Consider the following 17,569-nt stretch of genomic DNA (forward strand, 5'->3'; position numbering starts at 1 on the left):
GGGGTGTTGTTTTTTGGGGTGTTTTTTTGTTGGTTTATTTTTTGTGGGTTTTTTTTTTTTGGGGTTTTTGGTTTGGTTTGGTTGTTTTTTTTTTGTTGTTGTTGTTTTTTTTCTCCCTTAAGTAAAAGAAAGAGAATTGTGAGTCAGTAAGATTTGCCTTACTGTTTTCCATGAAATTTCAAAGCTGTTCCTTCTAGGGAAGGTGCCTGAGCACAGGATGATGGTGGCTTGCTGGTGTCCTAGCTGTTTATGTTGTGATGAATGTCCTTTGAAATTTGGAGAGAGGGGGTGGTAGAAAAGTGGTGGGGAACCTGAAAAAATAATGTTTTGAAGCTTGCAAACCTTTTACCTTTTTGCACAGTACAAGTGTTTGTCTGCTGCTGCTATCTCTGTCTCTGCAACTCTCACTGTATGACATCTCAACTAAAACTCTGTCCATGCTTCTGCAGCATCCTGACCTTTTCCATAGCAGTGAACAGTGATGAGATGAGTGATCAGTAGGAACACTGAAAACCCCAGTGGTCAGTGGTCATTTTGTAGCAGGAAGGCCTGTGGAGGCCAGGAGGATGAAGTTCTTCAGGAACTTCCCAGTGCCACCTCGGCTTCAGGCTAAAGCTAAGCACACCATGGCAAAGGCATCAGCCTAAACTTCAGAGAGTATTAAAGTCTTAGGCAAAGTTGGGTTCAGTGTCAGGAACAGTGAAATATGCTGTGGATCTGTCTTGCTCATGTCTCCTACCCTATTCTGAGATCACTGTGGCACTTGTGGTTTATGTCCTGTTTTCAGGGAGGGAGTCACACATAACCTTGTTTCTAAAAGCTGCAGCACATGTGCTCTGGCCCAGACTCAGCTAAGGGAAGAACAAATGGGATTTATTTATTTATTTATTTAAATTTATTTTTCCTTGCAGAATCTGCTAGTCCAACACAGGGCCTGGGTGTGTGAAGTGAAAGTCTGAGAGTCATGTTAGGAGCCGGCACACAGTTCCCAGCACCCAGTGCATGGAGACAAGTGCAAAGCGCTCGCAAAGAACGTATCTGCTTTCCTGTGAGGTTTTGGTAGGGCTGTTTGGTAGGTGCTCTCAAGGAAACCATCTGATTTACCTAGCTGTCTTTTTTTGAGTCACGTGCAACAGGTCTCTCTAGTCAAACTCTGACTAGATTTTTCTAAAGTTACAGAGAATGGTTTTTCCTAACCTTCCATTGATAAAATAGTGGCTACTTTGGGTTGATAAGAAAACCATTTTTTTTTTTTTTTTTCTGAGATGGATGACAAATATTTTACCCTTCTGTCATCCTTTCCCTTCCATTTCCTTTCTTTCCTGTCTTTTCCTGGAAGCCGATAGATGAATCTTCAGCCTGACAAAAGCTTTGCTGTTTTACCTCTTGGAACATTCAAAAAAGTCTTTATAATGGCAGCTCTTGTATCTCATTCAATGTATGTAACTGGCTTGCAGAAATAAAGCTGAAACTCCAGAAAACGGATTGTCCAAAAGCTTCTTCTGTTTCCTTAAAAAAATAATGTGATCAGGAGAAAATAGATAAATAGTCCCCATGCAGTACTGTATGCGTAGAATTGCTGAGTGATTGGAAGTGTGGCCTGTACTGCTCCTCTCCATATACTGTTCAAACTATAGCCTTTTGCCTTACATCTGCACTGGTTTACAGCCACTCTAACAAAATGAGAGCTCCACATTTGCTGCTTTGGAGAATAATTGTGTGTAGCAAATTTTACAGGAAAAAAAAATCATTTCTCCCTGTTGTCAAGGTGATTTTCCTTTTGAATTTGCTACTTTGTTTAATGACCTCATATTTTTTAATGTGAACATGTACAAACATGGAATATATCTTCTTTCCATGTCTGTCAAATAATCTTCATTACTGCAACAATCTATAGGACAAAGATCCTGATGCAAGGGGATGCAGGCCATAGCATGTGTCCTGCGGCGGGGTAGGGTGATGTTTCAAAGCCCCACTGTCTGAGAAATTCATGGCATTCAATCACTACTTCTCATCATTTTCCTAGTTTCAAGCAAGATTTTGTGCCGTTGTCCTCCTTAAGTTTCTTAATAGTAATAACCTCCTGCAATATTATAGCATATGTCCTTCTAGATTAATAATAGTCACTGTAAGCTTATTTTGATGTGGATCTGTAAGCAGAAATTTCTGTGAAAGTAATTTTATTTCTTTGTATCCATGTGTCCAACAGGCAGCTTGTAAGACATCAAGGGGCAATTACAGTGGTTCACTTCAGTTGGGTAAAGACATAATGTTTATCCTTCTCTGTTCTGTAGCATCCAGATGAGAAGAGGCTGGAGGGCCTCTCCAAGCAGCTGGACTGGGATGTACGCAGCATTCAACGTTGGTTTCGACAAAGACGCAACCAGGAAAAGCCCAGCACTCTTACGAAGTTCTGTGAGAGCATGTAAGGATGCTCTTTCTCTTCTTGGGTCTTGTTGAGCTTGTGTCCTCATCAGTTTGCTCCTTTGTTCTTCATGGGTATTTTTGTAGATGGGTAGAAAATGATACAAACGGATAGAATCTAACTTCTTGAATGAGAAAAACAATCTCCTTTCTTCTGAAGGAGTCACATTGTACTTTTCATGTACTTTCAATGTTGAAAAGCTGTCAAAAATCAGGTGGTTGTGATTCTATACTGTCAGGATGCCAGCCTGATCTTTTAAGACAAATTGCTTGGTGCTAGGGTTGGAATCTATCTGCACAGCACCACCTTTAGGTATACAACCTGACAAAGATCTGAGATGGAGGAGCAAAGATAAAAGTCAATTCGGTTAGTAAACCCTATGTTTGTTTGTTCTCATCCTAGGCTTGTCCCCTTTACTAGCCCATTTTTTCGGGTGCACTGAACTCGGAGAAGCTAAATGCTCCTATGCTTTCTAGGAAGTTTCAGCTGCCAGTGTTTTCTTCTGAGGAATCTTTCCCAGCACCCAGCTGCTCTACAAGCTGGTTATCTACGTAAAGGTCATTTTTCTAATTAGACTCCATTGGTTTTAGTATTTAAGTTATGTTTTCATGCCAGCTGAGTATAGAATCACAGAATGGTTAGGGTTGGAAAGGACCATCTAATTCCAACCCCCCCGCTGTGGTCAGGGATGCCTAACACTAGACCATGTCACCCAAGGCTCTGTCCAGCCTGGCCTGTAATACTGCCAGGGAAGGAGCATTCACAAAATCTTGCTGAGGCCATAAGCAAGTATTGGCTTTATTCTAACCTGTTGGTCATGTAGTTGTGTTATTGCTGCTTTTAAAACTCTAGTTATGTTTTTTTTTTTTAGCAGGGAAAGAAGTGTTAGGTAGAAATGTCAGCAGAAATAGAGGAAAGCTACTTAAGTTGGAAGGCAAATCTTAGTTCATCTAGTTTTCCAAGTTTTGTGTTGTGGGGGTGTTGGTTGTGGTGGTGCTGTTTTTTTTTTATTCTTAACAATTCTTAAATTATTTTTTTAAGAAACTGCAAGTAAAGAAATCACTGTAACACTGCAGGCCAGCCAGAGAGAGAGGGGTGTGTGTGTGTGTGTGTGGAATATACAGTTTTATCATTCATGCAGATTTCCCAAATATATTTAATCTTTTTCCTTTTGTAGGTTTCCTGAGTATTTTCCTTAAAATTTATTTTCCTGTGGAGACATACAGGAAGCTTCATAATATGATCCTGAATAGCCTTTTCCTATAGCCAAACCACAGATGAAATATTATTCAAGCAGCAGCTGATACTTACTTTCACCAAAGGACTGAATAGGAGAGAAGTCAGAAGAGTTACTGTTAAGCATATTGTATCTCTAGCACAGAGAATTAGGCTTTTTTTATTATTATTTTAAAAGAAGAAAAATAAATTGTCTGAAGATGGTTGTCTTTTAATAAACAGAGGAACTTAGCTGTCAGAATACTTAAGTCTTTTCCTCGGTATTTACAGCTGAAGTCTACCTTAATATTTAATAAAGACAGGCAGGGAGATGGTGTGGCTAAACGTAGTCATCCTGTTGCCAGAAGCTGATGGTCTTAGAGTTACTAATTTTTTAGATCAGTGAAGAACAACCTGTTTTCTTCAAGGGTTGTAGCTGTTAATGTATTCACTTGTCTGCTTAACCTGTAGGAAACCTCGGGAAAAAATTAAAACTGTGATACTGTTAGAGCTAGCATATTTGAGTGGTGCATTTAGCTGATTCTATAACAGGTCAAAGACTTCACTCTTTTGTGTTAGTGCCAGCAGATTTGGGCTGACCTAGAGGTAGAATTAACTTAGACATACCATGAAATACAGGCTCAGACAGGAAAGTTATGGGTGCTGAACTTGCTCCTTTGTGGCATACGTTGTGGAAGGATGTGCAGATGAGAGATATGCATGCAGACTGGAAGGTAAGGTCAAGCTGTAATGAATGTCATTAACTTGCGCTGATAGAACTAAGTGCCGGCTTCATTTAGAAAGAGCAGCTGGGCATTACTGCAATATGTGTAATTAATAGTAATGATAATGCTTGTCCAAAAAGAAACAAAGTGGCATAAATAATAAGTGGATAGTTCAGGTTCTGTCTGCTTGTGGTTTGCAGAAGGTGTAGTGGGAATTGCCTCTCCATCTCTCTGCATATAAGGTGCTGTGAGAATGTGATGTTACTCAACCGAACACATGTGCATTGTCCCAAGAGTATTTCCAGTGGTGCTGTGTACTACTAGCTGTCCTGTCATGCACATTGGGTGGAGTTGTTGCCAGGTAGTCAGAATAGCACTGGGAAGCCAGGGAATACCCTTTCCCCCCCCTCGGTATGGGTGTTAAATGGTTGTGTAGTTAAGTCTATCTGTCAGGGCACTAAGTGTGTACTCACTTCAGTATTTTTAAGCAAAGAAATCCTTCTGTACGACGTCTGTAGCTTTTTCACAGCTATTAAGTTACTGTGGTGGCTTTTTGGATGAAGAGTCTATGTGTGGCAGCTTCTTTGGAGCTCTGGGAAACATGAAGCACACATTCCCATGACAGTCGTGGGAAGAGTAGCACTCTGAGTCTTCAGTAACTGGCGTGCCAGTGGAGAGTTTTGTAGCCCCAACAGAACAAAATGTGCCCTTACATAATAAGCAGGCACAGGGCAAGACAGTGATCCCCGCCTACACCTTCAACTGCTGAGCTGCTGCTGTCCTTCCAGAGAAGACTTCAGTTTTTCTGGCAACTTTATTGATTGGCTGTGATTTGGGAAGAAAAGTGACAGAACCCACAGCAAATGTGGAGCTGCTTAAAAAGAACTTCAACTCTTTTTTATATGGAGATGATTCAATGCTGCTAGAAAAAGTAAGCCTTGGGCCCAGAATGGCTTTTCCATGATGCAGAGAAGGCAGCTGTGCCAGAAGGGCAGTAGGCCATTTCTGACTGCCTTATCTGACTTGCCAAATAAGTAGTGTGGGTACTTTCTAAGGTAGAGGAGCTTCAATAGGAAAAAGGCTGAGAGTTTCCAATAGGACAAAGGCTGAGAGTGAAACTCAGTGATAAATATGCTTGCCTGAGACAAATGACACTTGAGATCCAGGCCCAAGCACACTAAACCAGTAACTTAATGGTCAGATTTTTCTTGTCCCTGATTTCTCACTTTCTCAACACCTTTCCTTCTTTTTCTTTTCAAGCAATGGCAATTCTGGACTTAAACATGAAATAATTCATTTGCTGCCAGCCTTTGTCAGATGTCCTGGGCATTAGCAGATGGTGGTATATGAAGGAAAAGGCAGTAATAAAGTCTCTTGTTTGTAGATTCTGGTTTGTCCACAGCATTGTAGTGAAGATAAATTACTTGTCAGGAGCCTTAACCAGCAACTATCCCAGAGAGTTTTGTGTGGCAGTCTGAAAGACAGCACCATTTGATTGTCGGAGCTCTGGAGACCAATAATGGTGAGACTTCAGTGGCATCACATACCTGCTTAAGAATTCAGATGTTATAATTATTAGTAACTATATGCAATAGATACTTTCATTGGGTGATGACTCATGATCCAGTATTAGTCAGAAAGACAATGATAAATGGGATGCTGAGGGTTATTTTACTAACAAATCAATGGGTTGTTTCTCAAGGATTTGGTGATTCTGACATGAAGCTTGGAGTTAGCAGAAGAGTGTTTGCAGTTGCTAGGAAAGGCATCCACCTAGCATAACCTCAGATTGTAATGCCCAGGCACTTACTTTATTATATTAGCTGCAGGGGAGAGCTTTTCTTTCTCTTGTGGTAATATAGGCAGTTTGCTCCTTCCTTCAATTTGAAAGATCCAAGATGCATAATGGTGGAAAAAAAAGTGGTGAACTGAGTGTGCAAATTAGCCCTTTTGTACTGCCATGCATTTCTGTTGCTTTTTATTCCTTTTTCTCTCATGGCACAGCCTAACATGAAGGAAAGACAAGCTTTCTCCTGAGCAAGAGTAGTAGTACTCTGCTCTCTATAGTGCATAAGAATGCACAAAAAGTGCACTATCTTGAGCCTTTTATGAAGCCTGTGTGGTTTCTGTGTTATTCATGGAGAGTGTGTGCAGTACTTTGCAATGCTAAAAGTTGTTTCTGGAGAGGACTATCAGTGTCTTTATAGGCAGGTGATATAAATTGGATCAAATGCTCTAACAACTATTCTGGAGAATAGTTCTAGCACGGGGGGGGGAAATGCATCTGACTACAAAAAAGTTCCCAAAAATGCCTTAAAGAAGAATGTTGCATCTTAATTTAGTGCAGGGGGAATCCCAAACATGGAATAAATCTAGTGGGGAAAGGGCTTCAAGGTATGCTGGAAGCAACTGAAAGGATGTAACTCTTGGAAGACCATGAATGGTGACTTTGCTGATGGCCAGATAGAGTACAGGTTCCAAGAATGTCTTTGTTAATGTCTGATGAGTCAGAAGACCAGTGCAGTGACTTTCAAACCACTTCAGTTTCTTCCCAGTTTTGGTGTATTGCAGTGTTGCTCATGCTACCATGTGTACCTGTTTTTCTCCCTTGTTGTCCAGAGCAAAGTGAAAGAACCCGTGGTGCCCTAAGTTGTTAGTCTAGGACTTTGGAATGTCATCAGGCTCATGACTGGTCTGTCCTACAGCTATGTACATTTAAGCAAGCAGATTATCAGAGATGTGGTTTCGAAGGAGTGGCTGGCAGAAACACGTGCCTGAGAGAGCTCCTTGAGTTTATGCAACAATCTGCATGTTGAAAACATGGAAATGTTCCAGATGAAGAGCCAAAGTTTTATTCCCGCCTCCCCCATTCTTCTGTAGAAGCAGCTTGGATACTAAAGTATCTGTAAGTGGGATGCCTTTTAGTTTTGATGTAGGGGGAAAAGAGCCTCTGTCTCATCTCCTAGCTAGAACATATTCTTTTTGCTAAGGAATTGAAACTGTTTCATTGTGTTTATGCATGATGGCTTTAGGGAGATTTTATCTATAGCTCTAGATATATATGGGCGTATGCACATGTGTGTGTATAGATAGAGACCGATGTATACAGATTCTACTTTTTTTGGTGGGTTGTTTTTTTTTTTTTGCTTGCCATGCACATTTCTATGAAAATTTTAGGGGCAGTTTGCAACTTCTTGGCCATATTGTTTCTCTCAACTAGCAGAGTAATTCTCCTACAAAATTGCACTGGAAAAATAACTGTGCAATGGAAAGAAATCAAGACAGCTGCTTGGTTGTTGAATTTCTGAACTGTGGTAATACAAATCTTCACAAAGCACATAAAGAAATTCATCAGTCTGTGCTTTGTGTGTAGCAGTAAAGCACTAGAAAATAAATAGGCATCAAAAAGCTTCTAGCTCTGAATTTTTAATAGCCTCAGGCCTTCTTAAGTTAGCTTCTAAAATACTGCTGAATACAATAATCTTTGAGATGCAAGCAAAAATATGTGGTAAAATGGCATTGCAGGTCCATTTAATTCCTTAAAGCTACTTGCAATCAGCATTTCACAACCAGGAAAAAGAACAAGGGGATAGGTCTGTAAAGCTGTGCTACATGCTCTGGGCCAAGTGTGATAGTTACTGTTCAATGGCCATAGAATTACCAAATCTCTCCCATTTTCCCCTGCTGTTTCCTATGGGCAGGAATGGCTGTTTCTTCTCACGCTCTCACAGGTATGAGGCATAACCTCTCCTCTGCTGCTCTGATCTGTTCAGGAGATCGGAAGCCTTGGTAGCTCAATTACCTGCTTCATGAAAGGGAAACTGTACACCTAACTAGTATGCTGATAAAAAGTTAAAGGTTTTCCTTGCTATTATAATTCTGGAATGTTTTTAACCGGGCAGATGCTTAGGCATAGAGTACTGGATGCCTCTAAGTAATTGCCATGATTTCTTTCTTCTGGAACACTTTGTACTGAAACAATCAATAGGACTGATAGGTGAAAAAGGTGAGTCATTTGTATATTTTTCTTGCTGATCCTTAACAACTTTTCAGTATTTCAATTAGCTTTGTATGACCTTGAGTGAAATATTCATTGGTGCTTCACAGAAGCAATACTGGAGCTGCTTTATATTTGATTGTGGGGTCTGAAGAACACAATATTGTGTGGTATCATTGAGGAGTAGGGAGTGTACATTTGTGTAGGCCTCTCTGAGTCTGGATGTAGATTTTTATTTTAGTTTTTTTTCTTTTCCTTTCTCCTCACTGTGGCCTTAAAACAAAGGGAGTTGTGCAGGAAGAATAAGAGGAAGAGTATTCCTTCAAGGACAATAGCTAGCTTTACAGCCAAGAGACTGCTTTGGCTCTGGTTAGGCAATAAGGTAGTTTTCCCAAAGCTGCTAACTCAAAACACCACTGTGCTAAAACAGACCTGTAAAGGGAAAGCCAAGGAAGCTGCCTTTCCAGCTGTGATTGGCTGTGACTGACCCAGTTTCTCTGAGTGCCAGTGTCAAGCTGAGAAGTTGCCCAAGATAACTTCTTTTAACCAAGGGGAGCATCAAGTCGAGGCTAAACAGTGGGAACACAGATTTTTCTTTAATTCCACTCAGTGAAGTGTAGCACTTTGCAAAATGAATCTTAGGGCATCCTACTTTACTTTGAAGAAGTTTCGGTGTCACTGTTTGCTACTGCTGTCTGTGCACTTCAGGTGTGACAAGCTTATTTTATCAAAAGAAAAGAGGAACAACTCTTTATGTTGTAGCTCATGCTACATGACCTATCTTTGTAAAACAGTGTGCTCTGTTAAAATTAATTATCTGAGAAATTACTCTCACTTAGAATAAACCTTCATGGCTGGCAAGATTTTTTTTTTGTTGTTGGAACCAACAATTGTTTATTACACATGCACAGAGTCTCATCCACAGTTTTGATCCCCCACCCCCTGCCTCACCATGTGATGTGAAGTCCTTATTGGTTTTACTAGTTGCACTTGAAAGAGCAGTAAAAGTTGAATCTGACAGGCTTCATCAGAAGTAAGACCACTTCAGTGGTGTTTTCTGAAGGTCTTTATTGATTACTTTTATTTTTTTTTTCTTTACTGAATGTCATGTAACTAATTAATGTGTATCTTTCCACTAAAAGGAAAGGGAACCTTCATGTCAATGAATCCTAATAGCAGTATGTCCTAAAACTGCTGGTGAAAGTTAATTGGTGGTTCTTAAATAGCCATATATTCCTCGTAAAGCAAAAGGCATGTTCTTGTTTGGTTTTGTTTTTAACCACTAGAAGGGAGCCATAACCCTTTTCTGTGATTTCTAAGGTAAAACATCTAGAGAAAGAGCAGCTAATAACAAAATTGGATTCTTGGTATTATCAGACTTGAGAGGTTCTATTATTGTTTTCAGCATCCTATGTGTCTCTAAAATCAAAAGCTTGAAGATCTCTGCTCTCATTTACTTGAAACAAAATAATGTCTAAAAAAAGAAAGGTCAGCTTTGCCTTCGCAGTGGAACCAAACCTGGAAAATAAGGGTCACTGTCATGCTTTGGTTTGCCCCAGACAATCTCATCTGCTGTGGGCTGCACTTCATGAATACTGATTTGCTGCTGGACTCCCTTCTGTGGTGGTGTTGCTACTTCTTTCCAGAAGGGAATATAGGCCCTATTGAAAGGATATTTAATTGGAAAGATATTTCACTCCAGGGTTTCCTCCAGACAGATGACATGGATATAAAATTTACCAAATCTGACTCTTCCAGCTGGGATATCATGTTATCCGAGCAGAGGTAGTGCCTCTGCATTCTGCCATAGGACAAGCAGCACGTTTGGTGTCAGGCTGTAAAAACAGCATCCTGGCAAGGTGAAGTGCATCAGTATTAGTGTTTCAGAAATGTGGATCCTTCTTGCAGAGATGAAAGAAAACAAAGGAGGGGAGGGGGCAGCAACAAAAAAAAAAACCACACAAATCCTTACAAAGTTTCAGACCATATATGAATGTGAAATAGAACCTGGGTACGTTCTATCCAGTGTTGCAGCCCTGAGCACCGTGTATATGAGCCCATCCAAACTAGCTGGTCTCTTGCAACCTTGAACTCTGCGAAATGTCAGGGTAAGGATTCATACATCCGGTAATAGGGATTGAATGATGTGTTAGTGTAAGGAAAGGGGGAATAACAAAAGCTAGCTCTTGCCCTACTTGGAAATGCTGCCTTTGAAGGGAATAGATCTGTTACTGGTGAAACCTATAGAACTGGGTTACCTGGCACTATTTCGAATTGTGCTGCTAGGCTAGTGTAAGCAGAACAAACTGTTCTGTTGTCATGTTTAATTAAAATTTTCATTAAATGTAGTGTGACAGTATGGTGCTTTGCAGATGCAAATAGCAGTACAGTGACTGTAGATGCTACAAGGATTGTACAGATCAGAGAGACAGTGGAAGAGAGAGGGTAGTCAAGATAAAAGCATATGGAAGTGGTTACGTGTATAAAGAAAATAAAAGGAGAACAGCATTTGCCTGTCTCATTGTACAAGAACCAGGAGGTATAAAATGAAAAAGGAAAGGAGCATATTCAAAATTGAATAGTGAAAACAATTTTTCACACTCATGAGTAATTAAACAGGATTTCATGTTTCTGTTATGAAATTCATTGCTCTCCTGAGGCAATAATTCAGGTAATTTATAAGATACTGTTTTATTTACTTGGGCAACCAGATTATTTGGAATTGTGCTTATAAATAGATATAGTATATATACTATGGATACTATATATACAGTATATGAATGTAGAATATATACTATATATATGCAACAGTTTGCTAAGAAAACTGTTGCAAAGACTAACCTTAAGTCTTTAGCTACAAAGTATCATGCATGCAGAAACTGAGGTACAGAGGTAAGGAGGGGAAGAGCCGGTGAGTAGATGGCATTTGTGGCATGAAGGGCATAGCAGGGAGTAGGGCCTCAGGTGCTGGCAGATTTGCAATGCAGCTTGGCGAGGGAGGACATACGTTTTCAAAGAGATGTGGAGGAAGTTGGAGTTTGCAAAATTGTTCCAGAACAGGCAAGCTGTGACCTTCACTGAATGCGAGAAGAGTTTATTATAGCTGCAGGTGGTAGGGAAATTGAGATGAGTCACAGATGCCAAAAAGGAGACTAATTGAAGTCGTCAAACAAGTGGCAACTAAAGTGTAGAGAGTAGCAAAGATGATCTGGCAATTGTTATCTATAGTAAGCATGTAAAACAGTGTGATTTTATCACACTAGTGTAAGAGGTACATCTAATTTCTGGGGTTGGTACGTTCAAGGACCTATTATTCCCTTAAGAGTATTATATCTAATACCACAGAAAAGGAAAAGGGATGTGTCTGAATGTAAGGCCTCAATAGAAGGTAAAAGAGAGTGAGGAATTTAAACTGAGACTCATGTCAAGGAAAACAGTGCTGTGCAAAAAGACCTGGAGTCAGTTTTGGGTATATAAAGATAAGACTGAAATCTTGGCCGGTTTTACATTAGGATAAGATGTAAATAGGTCAATACTATGTAGATTACAGATTCTTTTGTCTGATACCAGGGTAGACAGAGTTGAATTTGGTTTTTCCTAAGCCAATGTGAAGTCAGTGCAGGAAAGTATTGGTGAAGCTTTTTATTTAGGGTAAGTATGCTTTTTCTTATGATGTCGTTCAGAGCTGGTTCACTCATGGCTTCCCTGTTCCAAGAGAAAGAGGGTAAAACAGCACTAGTTGCCTTGAGTTACATAAAATACAGTAATTGGTAACCTGAGTCCCTGAACACATGAATGAGTTAATGGCTAGCAAGCTGTCCTAGTTTTCAAGTTGTGGGAACATAGTGCAGCCACTGACAGCAACTTTAATTCTGCTCTAACACTTGCTCTCTGATGAATCAGGACTAACATCTTGCACTTACCTCCTCTCCAAAACACAGCTTGCTCAGCACTTGTGCTTCTGCAGGCAGAGTCTGGCAATGACACCCAGCTGTAACTTTGCGGTTTGCTGAGGGTTTATGCCTTCAGCTTCGCCTTTCTAAGCCTTCTGTATTAGACTCTGACAATCCACATTTCTTTGGTGTCCAGGCTGGACAAGTAGCTTATTTATATATCCTTTTACGATTTATCATGCATAATTCAGTCCTGTGGCATACTTGCACAGGCTCTATTCAGCAGCCCAGGCTACTGTTGCAGCTCTAGTGAGCAGTAAAGGCCACCACTGTACTGTACTGTACTGTACTGGCTGTACAGCTGTTTTGTAGGGCAGCACACTATGCTTACTGGGGTTAAAGGTTACCCTGCATTAAATCATAGAGTGCTTGACAGTCAGATTTTCCTGTTGTGGGTCTCAAGGTGGTCACATAGGTACACTGGAGTACTGTTGCTTGTGGTGGTAGAAATATACATGCATCCAGGTAACATGGGAGGCATGAGAAATACTTGCATCCAGTGTGAAATCTCAGGTTTTGGTGAGGTGGAGGGGAGAAGAGGGGAAACTGCTGGAGCAGGGCATGGTGTGCCATGCAGTGCTGTATATAACTGCATCTCTTCCTGCTGCCAGCTCTGGAAGTTCTTAGATTAACACTGGCTGAGCGAATGAATGTTTTTCTGCTGAAGAGCTGCTCCTATGGCTCTGTTTACAATCTATATCTAACTCTATCATTATTTCTCAATTTTGAATGGTAAAATACAGGCTCTGGGTTTGTTCTTGTCGTGCAGCTATCCCACTGCTTTAGAAAGCTGAACAGTCTGGTGAAGGGGAAGGTAGACTTCTTGCAACTCCTTAGTATGCTCCTGTCGTGGTTTAAACCCAGTCAGGTAATTCGTTCGCTCACTTCCCCCCCTTTCTTGCCCTCCCCCTGCTCTCGGAGGGACGGAGAGGAGAATCAAAAGAATGCAACTCCCACGGGTTGAGATAAGAACAGTTTAGTAACTAAGGTATAACACAAATCACTACTGCTACCACCAATGATAACAATGATAAAGGAAATAACAAGGGAAGAGAATACAACACCTCACCACCCGCTGACCGATAACTCGCCCCCCAAGCCCGACCAAGCTCCGACCGATACCTCCTCCAACCCTGCAGTCTCCCAGCCCTTCCGGCTAACTCCCAGTTACATCCCTGGGCATGACGTGCTGTGGTATGGAATAGCTCTTTGGTCAGTTTGGGTCAGGTGTCCTGTCTCTGCTTCCTCCCAGCTTCCCCTCCTCCCTGGCAGAGCATGAGGCTCACAAAGTCCTTGGCCAAACCAAAACATCTCTATCAGCTCTGTTCCCGAGCTGAAAGTCAAAACACTGCACTGCACCAGCTACCAAGGAGGAGAAACATGACTGCCACTGCTGAACCCAGGACAGCTCCTCAAGAGACTTCGGTTAGTTTGGGACCAGTATTGAAACAGACCCCAGAATTGCTTAAGATTAGCAGTTTGCCTCATAATTCTTTCCTAGCGTATCTGCCATGCTTATGTGTGAATCTGGTGTATGATCTCTGTTTTCTCTTTTTGGGTTTGGTCTCAGGATGTCTCAGTGGCCAAGCATGGGGTTTGGAGAAAATGAAAACATTAGTTAAGTGTCAGGAATCAACAGTGCTGTTCCCATGCTGTTCTGCAGGAGCAGACAGGCAAAGATTTCCATGCCATGTCCCATGTCCTCAGACCATGCTCATGGTATTTTTAGACCATGCTGTAAGCACTTTTCATTTTGCATCTTATGAAATTCCCATCTTCCCTCAAATTGGATTACTTAAAACTTTGAATTCCCTGCCCTTGCTGCCTTCTGTGACACAGTTTTTAACGCAGTTAATAAATTTAAATTAACTCATGTGCTGGTCCTGCAAAGACACCAGCACTTAACATTATTCACTGCACATTAAGCAAGGTTGTAATAAATTAACTAGGTCTCCATTCTCTTGCGGCTTATGTGTGCTCATCATTATTTTATGTTATGGAAATTAAATAATTCTTCCCTAAGTTCTAATAATGTGAACACGAGTTCAAAATCACAGTGGCAATGTAACAATTAAAGGCAACTAAAGGAAAACTGCAAAAGCTGCAGTAGCTGCTGCTTTCTTATGTTTCACACTCCTTGAACTGTCTTCATTATGGAAGAGGCTGATTGCCTTCTTTGGTCAGCCTCAGCTTTAAAGGAAGTTGCCAGACACTGCAGAAAAGTTGCTTGGAAATGAAGGAACATGAAGACAGAGCTGGGATTTTTCAGAAGAGCCACAAGGGAGGTACAGCTGAGAAAGCAAGGGCTCGGTCTGAGATACTACAGATAATCAAGACTACTCTTGATGCTTAATAGATGGGATTCACAGGGCTTAAGTCGATTCTTGGTTGAGGAGCATCTTCTGTGAATTCAGTACAGGGTTTTCTGCAAATTTCTCTCTCTTATTCTACTTTTGAAGCATTGGGCTGCTGCTTCTTCGCCATTTGTTAGTGCAATTTTTCTGTGATGCTGATCTCTCCTAAGTGGTAGATTTCAGGTACTGATACCTCTTGTTCTCTTGTTAAAAATATTTTATTGCTGCCAACATTTGAGGGCTTTTTTAATGTCTCTGAAATGAAACTTTCCAATAATAAAACTATTCTTGCCCATGTAGAATAGCAAATAACATAAAGTAGTTATTATCTATTAATAGTGAAAGTTGCATTTACTTCTCAAATCAGTAATGGTGCTTGTCAGTTTTGTATTTTATCTGTGATATTGGACTTAAAAGCTGAGTGGAAGAGGAGAAAGACAGCAAAAATATTTCTCTTCTTCTGTTTCACAGCGCGTTCTGCTTTTTTTCATTGCTTTTATCCTGTAGGTTTGGCATTTGCTTCATTAGTGGTTACTTGCACAATTTTTGCCATGTACTTTTCACCTCTTTATTGCATTGTCTTTTACTAGAAAGCTCTCTTTTCTAAGATGTTCATCTTGTTACCAATCCAGCCTATGCCTTTGTTTCACCTATTACATATTTGCAGTATGAAACTGACATGAGCAATGTTTACTTAGGCCATAATAACTTTATGAAATAAATTACAAGCAGGTATTTATTCATAAAGAGTCAGATTCAGAATAAATTCTCCATTCTTATGTGGATGCAAATTTTTGGGTCTTCAGTAAACGCAGATATCAAGTTCTACTATGATTTTAATTTGAAAGAGATGTGAACAAAATGCTAATTTAGGATACCCTTCTTACACCCATTTCTGTTGTCTTCAGAGTTATTAGCTTTTTTGCATGTGTAGCACTAGTAAATGGTGTTTGCCAAATTCATACTGAATCCATACAGATTTGGCCCAACAGGAGCTCCCTGGGGATGCCTTTTGTAGCAGGTTTTTCTTTTCCACTGGAGACTGCAAACTGCACAGGCACAGTAATCCAAAACTGATTGGTATCTTTCCCTATTTTAGTTTTTACCAAAAGAAACAAACTTGAGTATGACTTGTTCTCTACAGGTTGCTAGTCCCAGTCAGTCCCTATCAAACTACCTTACTCACTGAACAGCAAGTGGCAGAAAAGTTTTATTTTATGCATGGCAATGAATGATTTGTCATGCAAGACCTTACTCCTCTCTTCTTCCTCGTATTTATGTTGTTACACAGTTTTATCTTACACTTTATTACCTTTCATTTTATAGGTACATGAACTGTGTGTGTCTTGTTCAGAGGCACAGAGTTACAATGGAGAATTAGCTTCCATGTTGTTTAATATTTTTCCCTTACAGGCATTTAATGCATTGTTTTCTGCATTAAGTTGTCCAATACCATACTTTCGTGCTTTTTAACAAAAGCTGAACTGAGTATTTTCTTCAGATGTAGATGATCTTAGGGTCATTTCCAACTAAATGCCCCACAGCTGCTCCCTAACTTCTCCCTCCATGCCTCCTGGTGGAATCAGGAGGAGAGCTGGATAAAGGTAAAACCCACGAGTTAAGATAAGAACAGTTTAATAACTGAAATAAAGTAAAATATAATAATAATAATAGGAAAAAGAGAGAAAGTAGTAAAACCCAGGATACACAAGTGATGCACGATACGCAAGTGATGCACAATACCATTGCTCAGCACCCAGTGACTAATGCCCAGCTCATTCCTGAGCAGCAATCAGCCGCTTGTGGAAAACTTCCCCCAGTTTACATACTGAGCATGATACTCTATGCTGTGGAATAGCATGACATTCTATGCTTTGGAATAGTCCTTTGGGTAGTTTGGGTCATCTGTCTGGGCTGTGCTTCCTCACAGCTTCTTGTGCCCCTCCTCCCTGGCAGAACATGGGAAATGGGGATGTGGTTACTGTGCATAAACTCAACGTATGCTACACAGCTAGACATTTTCTTCAGGGAAATGGAGAAACAACCCTAACACCTGGCCCAGTTCTGGAAAGATTGATACCCATAAGGGATCAGCATCTGCTTTACCAGGCTAAAAATCAGTCTGAGGCAGATGACTTAATGCTACAGGAAAGTAACAGTCAGCATGAGAAAAAAACAGAAACTGCTAATACAGGCTGGTCACAAAACCTGTCACAAAAGTTACGTTGTGCACATGTATTTGCCGTCATGGCTGGGACAGCATTGCTTGGTGAAAGCTGATGCAGTCTGAAAGTTTTTGTTCCTCTAGAACTAAAAAAGAATGGGACAGTGGGTGGCTGTTGTGGTATCCAAAGGGGTTCTGGAAGGCCATGTTTGTAATGAGGTAACTTGTGAGATCTCTATTAAGTATGGAGACTAGAGGTCCAGGTTGGAAAGACTTTGTGTCAGTTTTCTCTCCAAGACTTGTCAGCTGTGTGCCCTGAACATCACTGATGGGAAACAAGTTCTGTTGATCAGAAGACAGGGAGCAAAATGACAGCAGCACTTGTTTTTTTTCTGTGTGCTCTTGCCATAAGCTTTCCAGATAGTAATACCTCTTTTTAGGGCAAGATTTGGTAATGCTAATAAATCTCTGAAGCCTTATCAGAGCTTTATTTCATATAGTCTGTGAAGCACGCAGAAGAGAGCGGTTGCATAACTATTAAAGCTATGTAACCTAGAAGGAATTACCAAAACACCTATTGTATTATGCATCTCTTCTGGTCTAATTACATAAACATGCTGTATTATTTATAAAACTGCATCACTTTAAAATTTAGTACTTTGCTTCCTTTCCTTTTTCTGCACATCTAAATTTTGCTCTTAAGACTTTGAGAGCTGCCATTTTGAGCGTGCAGATT

General features: G+C 40.5%; 1 protein-coding gene across 5 annotated transcripts in view; it reads left to right on the top strand.

The window, feature by feature from the left end:
* CERS6 (ceramide synthase 6) overlaps nucleotides 1–17,569 on the top strand; it is a 120,391-nt gene that overhangs the window by 35,560 nt on the left and 67,262 nt on the right. For all 5 annotated transcript variants that reach the window (XM_057423794.1, XM_057423795.1, XM_057423798.1 and 2 more), the window contains one exon: nucleotides 2,295–2,425. In XM_057423794.1, the coding sequence (XP_057279777.1) occupies nucleotides 2,295–2,425 (131 nt within the window). The remainder of the gene's footprint in view (nucleotides 1–2,294; nucleotides 2,426–17,569) is intronic.

The sequence above is a fragment of the Pezoporus wallicus genome, unplaced genomic scaffold, assembly GCF_028554395.1.
Source record: "Pezoporus wallicus isolate ANWC-B61680 ecotype Strahan unplaced genomic scaffold, APGP_CSIRO_Pwel_v1 contig_1181, whole genome shotgun sequence".
Lineage (NCBI taxonomy): Eukaryota > Metazoa > Chordata > Aves > Psittaciformes > Psittacidae > Pezoporus > Pezoporus wallicus.